The sequence below is a fragment of the Oryx dammah genome, unplaced genomic scaffold, assembly GCF_014754425.2.
Source record: "Oryx dammah isolate SB20612 unplaced genomic scaffold, SCBI_Odam_1.1 HiC_scaffold_20, whole genome shotgun sequence".
In the NCBI taxonomy this organism is placed as follows: Eukaryota; Metazoa; Chordata; class Mammalia; order Artiodactyla; family Bovidae; genus Oryx; species Oryx dammah.
In genome coordinates, this window is record NW_024070204.1 from 45,747,746 (window position 1) to 45,757,286 (window position 9,541).

The window sequence follows — 9,541 nt, forward strand, 5'->3', positions numbered from 1 at the left end:
GTCCAGACAGATCCCATTGTAATGGGATCTTTTATTAAAAGATTAGCACTATCTCCTGCAGTTGGTGGAAAAAAATCTGTTATCACTGAGTTATTTGCAGTTGTGGAGAGGGTGGGAGGCGGGTGGTGGAAGTTGTGGGGTGGGAGGGCGAGAGGAGGCGCGGGGGGGGGGGGGCCAGTGCGGGGGGGGGGGGGGAGGTCGGCGGGTGGGGGGCGAAGAGGGGCGGATTTGAAATCCGTAGAACAAAATCCCAGGGACCTGCGAATGTCCAAGAATTTTGTCTGCATACTTCACTGTCTGTTGTTCTTCGGGCTCCAGAAGCGAAAAGAATAGAAATTTAAAAGGCAGCTTTGAAATAAACAATATAGCATTTTCCGTGAAGTAATCGTTTTATATAAAAGGAAATATCGCCTCCTCTGTTTCATTCAGCGGTGCCAAAAATGTTATAAATGAGAGACCCGCCAACTTTCAGCGAAGAATGCCAGGCACTGTGCTTAATAAACTGAGGCTACAGAAGTTCATTATCGATGTTGCAATCTTTTTTATTCCGCGAACCGAGAGAGAGACTGACGAGACTGGGAGTGAGAGAGACAGACACAGGACAGAAACTGGGGAGTCTCCGAGCCGCGGAAGGGGGGTAGACCGCCTACGTCGGCGCCCCCGCTCCGGGCTCCGACTCCTCCAGAAGCTGGGAAGTGAAAGGGGAGAAAAGAAAAGGAGAGGGCGAGACTGTGACGGTGGGGGGAGGCCCGGCCCGAGGTGTTAAACATTTTTGTTTGCTTCTAACTCGTCGAGACGGAGGGTCGCGTCTCCGCCAGGTTCTGCCCGGGGTGGAAGGTGCCGGGGCCCGGGGTTCCAAGCCACAACCCTGGGCTCGGGGGTGGCCGCGGCGCTCGGCACGCGCAGACCCAGACAGACAACGTCGCGGGGTCCCGCCTCCAGGCTGCGGGGGCCTAACACGGCAGCGACCGGACCTCCGGCGGGGTATTAAGGCAGCTTGGGGCTCTCCGGGCGTTTGCGAAGTCTTCCTGGAGCGGAGGAGCAGCGTTGCGATCAACTCCCGCCCTGCCGCCCGGCTCCGCTCCGCCCTGCCCGCCGCCGCCTCCAGCGCCCTCACCGCGCCAGACACACACACACTCACACACACACACACACACCACCCCGGGCGCGCCGGCGCTGCCAGCGAGCGGCGGCGTGCAGGACTTGAAGTGGGTGTTCTTCCCCACTCCCCCCCCCCGAAGCGGGCCCCCCACCCCCCCGCCCCGCGCCCGGGTCTCCTGCCCCCTCCCTCTCGCTCCTACGCAAATAAGAACTCGGCGATTCCCCTCCTGCCGCTTTGATTTCGGGCACCTCCACCAGATAATTGGGAAGGGTTTCAGAAGGTGGGAAATGTCACCTGATTCACACTGAACTTTTAAAAGCTCCCCACCCCCAAGGAACCGCGCACACCCTCGCTCGCGGCCGCCCTCCCACTGCCCCACACACTGGGAGACCGCCCACCGCAAACCGTGGAGACCCCCGTCTAGATTTAAAGCGCGGCTGCGCCTGGCTTCTGACGTCCATTGAATCGCGAGGGCGGCCGGCGGCAAGCGCTGGGCTACGCCGGGATATCTGCGCCCTCCGCTGCTCGCCTCTGCGACGCGCACCGCTTGCCAGAGCCACCCGCCGCCGCGCCCGCTCCCCGCGCCACCGCGCCCGCTCCCCGCGCCGCCGCGCTCCTCGCCCCGCGCCTACCCCCAGGATGGCCCGTCCTAGGCACCAGCCCGGCGGGCTTTGCCTCCTGCTGCTGCTTCTCTGCCAGTTCATGGAGGACCGCAGCGCCCAGGGTAAGCGAGGCGGGATGCGCAGGGAGGCTCGGAGGAGGGCAGGGGTTTGTAGTTTTCGGGCGTCTCCACCGGGTCTGTTCTGAGCAACTCTGCTTTCGGAAGATGTTGGACCAACTTAGCGAATCCGGGATGGAGAGGAATGGGAGAACCAAAGGCAGTGACACTTTAGAACTGGGAACCGAGTTTGGAGCGCAGTTATCCTTTAAAAGGAAAGGGAGTGAGCTGGAGTCTCTCTCAGTAGTTAGGGTTAGATGCTCCAAGTTCTGGATGTAATGAGTGTAGATGTTATCTCCCCTGTTTGGCTCTGAAGAAGGGGATAAGCATCGGTAGCCTGAAGATTGCAATCGACCCATTTGCAATCTAATCTCTCTCCCTCCTGCACCTTTTGGATACTTTAAAAAACGACTGAGTGGGGAGGGGGGAATACTGAAATTTCCTCGGTGACTGCGGGACGTGGTTTCAGAAACTTTGCCCAAACTTGGAAATGAGGGTGCCGAAAATTTTAGAGGGAAGTAGCTTTCTGCCTAGTGGATGCTTCTTCTAACCCCCTCCCCCCAACCCCGCAAAAAAAAAAAAAAAAAGATTACCCCGGACTGTTTTGAAAAGTTTACAATTTTTTTCCCTTTTGTCTCATTCCTGATTGTTAACTTTCTGGTAACAGTGAGGAACCCACAATTGATTTAAATTCTGAGATGCAATAAGAGCAAATTTCTAAAGTTTTTTTTTTTTTAATTAGATTTATCTCCATTAGTCTTTGGGCAGAATTTTTAAAAATAATAATAGCAGCTTGCGGTCCAATTATTGTTAGTTATATGGATGATTCATGAGACGTCTTCCTGACCAAAATCTGAACATTAAAAAGGAAGAAGGGGGGGATTACTTGCAAAGATATCTCGGTAGGTATGATATAGGAGTGTGTGTGTGTGTGTGTGTGTGTAGGTATGTACATGTATATATAACCATGAAACGATAGTAAGTCCCTCTCCCACCTTGTTTCCCCCCGCCCCCAACCCCGGTACTTTTCTTGAGGCAGACTTGTAACTCTCCTGACTTTAGCGTTATTTTATGCGTGTTGTATACGGCCCCCTAGGCACGGCCCCTAGCCGCCTGCGATGCACTACTGCTCTGAGTTGTCCACCTTTCGGAGCGAGGCGCTGCCTGACTGCCCGGGACGTGGGCGCCGGGGAAAGCAGCCCTCGGAGATTTCGAAAGATCGCGGTGGCCGCGGGCGTCCTTTGGGTCTGGAGGATTGCAAAACGGCCCGTCGGGCGGGCTGCGCCTCGAGGCCGCGAGGGGCAGCGCCGGGCAGGGCCCGGTTGCTTTTTTGCTTTCATTTTTCAGAAGTGCCTTTTGCATGATCTGTTGCTGTATGTGTGTGTCTGTCTGTCTGTCTGTCTGAGTCTCTCTCTCTCTTTTTCTTTTCTTTCTAAGTTCGCCTACTTTCTTAACCCCTGTCACAAATAATACTCGTACCGCCTACATGAAACCGACATGTAAAAACATCCGTCGCATCCTGTTTTTGTCAGGTTCTTTAATCTGCTCTTCGAGTCGCTGCAGGTTATGAAATGGGACGAATAAAAGTAAACAGTCTAGTAAAAGTCAATGCAAGCTGCACGTGTTGTGTCTGGGTCACTGGTAACTGACATTGATATGGCTGGAGCGCTCAGCCTTCTCGCTCTCGCCCTCCCTCCCCATCGCCCACCTCCCACCTCTTCAATCTGCTGCCCCCCCACCCCTCGCCTTTCTCCACCCCTTCACTCCCTCTGATTTATTTTCTGCTTTTTCTCTGCCGTCTCTCCTCCACGCTCACTCCCTCCCCATCCCCGCCGGGTCTCCTTCCCCTGCCGGCTCACTGCCTCCCTCCCCCTACCCAGCCGGCGCCGCCGGCTCACTTGCCCACCTCCCCACCCCTGTCTCCCCGCAGCTGGGAATTGCTGGCTCCGCCAAGCAAAGAACGGCCGCTGTCAGGTCCTGTACAAGACAGAACTGAGCAAGGAGGAGTGCTGCAGCACTGGCCGCCTGAGCACCTCGTGGACCGAGGAGGACGTAAATGACAACACGCTCTTCAAGTGGATGATTTTCAATGGGGGCGCCCCCAACTGCATCCCGTGTAAAGGTAGGGCTCTTCCTCCCCAGCCTGCAGGCCCTCAGTAGAGGGCGTCTTTCCCTCAGCTTCCCCCGTGCCCAGCCGGGGTTTGGGACTGGGAGAGCTTTGTTCGTGGGTTCCCCCTAACAACCCCCATCCCTGGTAAGCCGATCGGGCTGAATCGCCTGTCACACACTACAGGCAAAACAAGGGTCGCCAGAGGTTCTCGGACTTCTTAGCCAAATGTGGCAGTGAAGCCAGCCAACCCTTGCTCTTTGAGGGAGATTTGGGTACAGGATGCAGCCCACTGTTCCCCACCCTTCGCTCTTCTCAACTTCCGGGCAACAGTCTAGCCCCTTGGGCTCAGACTCCTGGCTGCAGGATTGCGCAAGGCACCCACAGCCCTCCTGGCTCACCTGAATGGTGCCTGACCCTGGTTTTAATCCCTGCCTCTTTCCAACTCCTAGAAACGTGTGAGAACGTGGACTGTGGCCCCGGGAAAAAATGCCGAATGAACAAGAAGAACAAACCCCGCTGCGTCTGTGCCCCAGATTGTTCTAACATCACCTGGAAAGGCCCGGTGTGTGGGCTGGACGGAAAAACCTACCGCAACGAATGTGCACTCCTCAAGGCCAGATGTAAAGAGCAGCCAGAGCTGCAAGTCCAGTACCAGGGCAAATGTAAAAGTAGGTCCTACCCGACCCCTCCTCCAGCCTTCTGCTTGAGGTAGACCCACTGCAAGACCCCTGGGATGGGCAGTAATAGCCTAACAATAATAATATCAAATAAAGGAACCCTTTCTAACTTTATATTCTAAAGATTCCTTAAGACACTAAAGGTTCAACCTAGAGTCTTAGTTTTCTTTTAAAAACTGCAGAGCTACCCAAGTGCGTTCCTAAAGCTGAATGCTTCTGTTTCATGATCTTCCTTGAAACTGTCCAGTGGCTCAGTCCAGAAGAAGGTACCTATTAACGTGTTTAACATTAATGTATTTCCCTCTTTGTTTCAGAGACCTGTCGGGATGTTTTCTGTCCAGGAAGCTCTACATGCGTGGTGGACCAGACTAATAATGCCTACTGTGTGACTTGTAACAGAATTTGCCCAGAGCCCACCTCCTCTGAACAGTATCTCTGTGGGAATGATGGAGTGACCTACCCCAGTGCCTGTCACCTGAGAAAAGCTACCTGCCTACTGGGCAGATCTATTGGATTGGCCTATGAGGGAAAGTGTATCAGTAGGTATTCTGGATTGAGGAAGGAAAAGAGAAAAAGGCTATAACTGTGATAAAACTGTGAGCTTAACCAATAAATAAACCCCAAACTTCCCGAAACTAGCTTCATCAAAGTCGGTAAACTGTCATGACCACCTTAAGGAAACCATTGTCTTCTGGATGCATTGACGTACATATTGAAATTCCAGCAAGACACAGGAAACAATTTTCCTTCTTAGAAACCTAAGAACTCACTCAATTTTACACATTTTTTTAAGTGCTAGACGTGCTGGAATCGAAAAATAATTACTTAACAGTTCCTAAAATCTGTTATCAGATTCTGATAACTGATAGAATTCTTTCTTTTTTTTTTAAAGGTCCCACTTGTGGGAAGTAATCAAATACATATTTAACTGAAGGATACCATGACATCCTGTTTTAAGAAAATACTACAGTATTTTCATGCACTAAGCTAGTATATAGGAAACTGGGAGTTTTGAGTATGTGTGTGTGTGTTTCAGTTTTGTAGAGCGTTTTTGCACAGTATTTCCATGAGCCCGATTAGTGAGTAATAAAATATGTTTATATGTTTACATTTATTCATTTGTTGATAGGAGACTAGAGAAAGGGGACAAGCTGAGGGGAATGGATTTACTTATCACAGGTGTATTATATCCTAGAAGCAAAGTCCTGTGAAGATATCCAGTGCACTGGTGGAAAAAAGTGTTTATGGGACTTCAAGGTTGGCAGAGGCCGGTGTTCCCTCTGCGGTGAGCTGTGCCCTGAGAGTAAGTCTGAGGAGCCTGTCTGTGCCAGTGATAATGCCACCTATGCCAGCGAGTGTGCCATGAAGGAAGCGGCCTGCTCCTCAGGCGTGCTGCTGGAAGTGAAGCACTCCGGATCTTGCAACTGTAAGTGTGACTTCTAACCTTGCTGCAGTTTAAGGATTTCCCAGGCAAGTTCTAGGGAGACTTAGAATGGAGATTCAGAAAGCACGAAAACTTCCCCCAGATAAGCCCACTTCTGTTTAAGTTAGGTAGCTGCTAAAGTGCACCAGCAATTCAGCAATCCACAAAAAAAAATCACCTGAAATGTTTCCGGGCCTTTAGGACTTGTCTGATGATTATCAACAAGATCACCTCTAAAATAGCCCATTCCAGTCATCTTCCCCTAATTCCTTTTGTTTTAGTAGTGTGCTTTGCTGTTTGCTTTTATTAACACTTGAATATGAACTAACTACTTCAAAGGTTGTTGTTGTTTTTTTTTCTTTTTCAAAGACAGCTTTCTGTTATCACACATAGGCTGCTGCTTTGCGCAGTTGCCCCTACTAACTAAATTAAGGACCCAAAGCAGTTATACCTAGAACACAAGAGCGCTTTTTATCTAATTTCAGGAATCTGCCCGTAAAACCTGAGCCATTGATTCTTCAGAACTTTCTGCAGTTTTTGACTTCATAGATAATGTTTTTTTTTTTAAAAAGAAAGTTTTTAAAAAACTTGTTATATAACAGCAGATGCCAAAAACAAAACAGCATCTTACTGCAAGTCACATAAAAATGCAACGCTGTAATATGGCTGTTACAGAGGGCTTTGAAAACATACACTGAGCTGCTTCTGCGCTGTTGTTGTCCGTATTTAAACAGCAGCTCCCCTGTATTCCCCCATCTAGCCATTTCGGAAGACACCGAGGACGAGGAGGAAGATGAAGACCAGGACTACAGCTTTCCTATATCTTCCATTCTAGAGTGGTAAACCCTCCACCAATGTTCAATGTTGACACAGCCTTTAGGCAAAAAAAAAAAAAAAAAAAAAGGAAAGAAAAAAAGTAAAAGAAAAAAATACATTGTCCATACTGTAAATAAGTGTATGCCTATTTATTTGGGGGGGAAACTATACATAAAGGACCTTTGTCCTAAAGCTCTCTCCCAGGCCACCTTGTTACTCATTGGACCCGGAGAGGCAGTCATTGTGAGGTCTACTGGATGAGGCCCATAGTTGAGACTTGTAGACATTTATTTATACTGTGTCATGTTTTATAATTTATACATAAAATGTCTGGTTGACTGTACACCTTGTTTTTGAAGAAATTTATTCGTGAAAGGAAGAGCAGTTGTTATTTATTGTGAGGTCTCTTGCTTGTAAAGTAAAAGCTTTTTTTTTCCTTGTAAACCATTTAAGTCCATTCCTTACTATTCACTCACTCATCTGTCTCCCTTCATTTAACTGTCGTTAGACTCTTTTCCACTTTAACCAACTTGCATGTCAGTTTCTGTCCTGTTTATTTATTGGATTCTCTGCTGCCTGTTCTGTACATACCTGATCCCTCGGGTTTTGTTTACAAGGAATCTTGACTGACCAAAAGGCATTATAACTCTGACTCAGATAGCAGGTACAGAGGATACATCTTTGAGGAAACTCCTATTTCTGTTCTCTTGCTGTGATGAAGACATCGATGAGGCAGGTGGTGATAGCAATGTTGGGTTTCTAATCATGTACTTCTAAGATGTTACAGATCCAAAGAATGGAGTGATATGGGTGTCAGGAGCCTGAAAGAAGGGGAATGCTGTACATTCAACCTTATGTTAGGTGTTTCCTTTAAAAGCTAGTCTGCTGTACCTTTTCAACTAGTTTCTTTTCACCCAATGTGTCATGAAAAGTATATCAAAGCTTTATCAGTTCAGGTTTCTTGCTTTTCATAATACTTTTTTCTGATGCAATTTTATATTTTCAAACATGGCAAGTTAAATATAAATTCATTTAAATATATAGTTTTATACTTTTCTACCATGTAAATGTGCAATGTATATAAAAGTTATAATGTGTATTTGTAAATAAACGATGAGTGAAAAAATAAAAAAATTTTAAAAAGCCAATGGTCTCAATTGCTGATGATGTAAAAGAAGTTGTTAGGACTTTTGAGTAAAAATGTATATGATACATTCGTTGAGAAATACAATTATCACTGAAATTAGGTGACCAGGGTAGTAAGAACTCCAAGGTAAATTACAGATCACCTCAAAAGGAAAAAGGAATGTGAGGTCCAACCACGCCTTTGTAGTAGTGATGGCATATTTCCACTCAGCACTGGAGGAAACTGGAGATGTCCCTCCTTGCAATGTGCCAAGCCTAAAGTTTCCTCTTTAAAAACATCATATTCTTAGCTATCCTTGTCCCAAGCTCATCTCCAGAACCAGAGGCACCCTTTCTCTTTCCTCATCTAAATAAAGTAGATCTTAAATCTTTAAACAAAGCACATTACAAGGAAAAGTAACAATAGACACATATATGGCAGCACAACCTCGGTCAGAATGTCAACTACAGAAATAAAGGCAGTATAATGTTGAAATTCTAGAGACTTTTTGAGGTAAAGATGGAGCAGGGCTGGATTTCCAAAATGGTCACGGTTCATGGAGAGTAAATAATGACACTTTCAAGGTAAGAGGACATGTATTAATGTTTTGCAGTTTGTTTTAGTCAAGTCACACTGCTGCTGCTGCTGCTGCTAAGTCGCTTCAGTCGTGTCCGACTCTGTGCGACCCCATAGATGGCAGCCCACCAGGCTCCCCCATCCCTGGGATTCTCCAGGCAAGAACACTGGAGTGGGTTGCCATTTCCTTCTCCAATGCATGAAAGTGAAAAGTGAAAGTGAAGTCGCTCAGTCGTGTTTGACCCTTCACGACCCCATGGACTGCAGCCCACCAGGTTCCTCCATCCATGGGATTTTCCAGGCAAGAGTACTGGAGAGGGTAGGGCCCCAGATTGGCATGTAGGGCATCAACTGATTGTCCCAGTAAAACATTGTAATACATAGTGATATATAACTAGATAATCACAAGTTTCCAACTCTCTGCTACCTCGTTGCCTAAGTATATCAAAAATATCAAGTACAAGATGCAAAGAAGTGAGGATTAGAACCATAGGAGGGAAAGAGCAAAGAACAGTCAATATTACAAACATACCTGAACAAATATATTCTTTCAAAGACTGTGACCCTAGTTCTTTCCAAAAGTTTATTCCTTTTGTGAAAACCCTCTGTAATATAAATAATTAGAGAATTATAGGAGACCATTGGCTCTCAACTGTGGTCACCAAATGAGAAATTTGGTGGAGGAAGAGGGGCCTCTTAGGTGGGCAGAGTTCATATGATAATTAGGAGCCTGTCGGTGCTGTTAGCCTAAAGACCCCAGTTCCCAGACAAAGGAGAAGTGCAGAAAGACCAATGCTGCCAAAAACCCAGGGAAAGACAAAGATGGGCACTAAGGTAGTGTCTGGGAGCTAATGGCTTGCCACTAGGGTTGAACACTCAGGGAAAGAAACAGCAGACAGGCTGGTTTCACATCCCTTCCTGGAATTGATTTGTTACCTCATCCTGGGATGCTACAGATGCTTTAAAGTTGCCACTGACATCAGAGTAAAAACG

The 9,541-nt window shown here is 47.7% G+C and overlaps 1 protein-coding gene across 4 annotated transcripts; it reads left to right on the forward strand.

The window, feature by feature from the left end:
• The first annotated feature begins 1,327 nt into the window (after nucleotides 1-1,327).
• FST (follistatin) lies at nucleotides 1,328-6,947 on the forward strand. Of its 4 annotated transcripts, none has more exons than XM_040262265.1 (6): nucleotides 1,328-1,826; nucleotides 3,751-3,942; nucleotides 4,380-4,598; nucleotides 4,922-5,146; nucleotides 5,803-6,033; nucleotides 6,791-6,947. In XM_040262265.1, the coding sequence occupies exons 1-6, from the start codon at nucleotides 1,742-1,744 to the stop codon at nucleotides 6,871-6,873; spliced, it is 1,035 nt and encodes a 344-aa protein (XP_040118199.1). In that variant the 5' UTR covers nucleotides 1,328-1,741; the 3' UTR covers nucleotides 6,874-6,947. The 4 variants fall into 4 exon arrangements, with proteins under 4 accessions (XP_040118199.1, XP_040118201.1, XP_040118202.1 ...); XM_040262267.1 differs by having other exon boundaries at nucleotides 5,806-6,033; XM_040262268.1 differs by having other exon boundaries at nucleotides 6,516-6,946.
• Nucleotides 6,948-9,541: the final 2,594 nt, after the last annotated feature.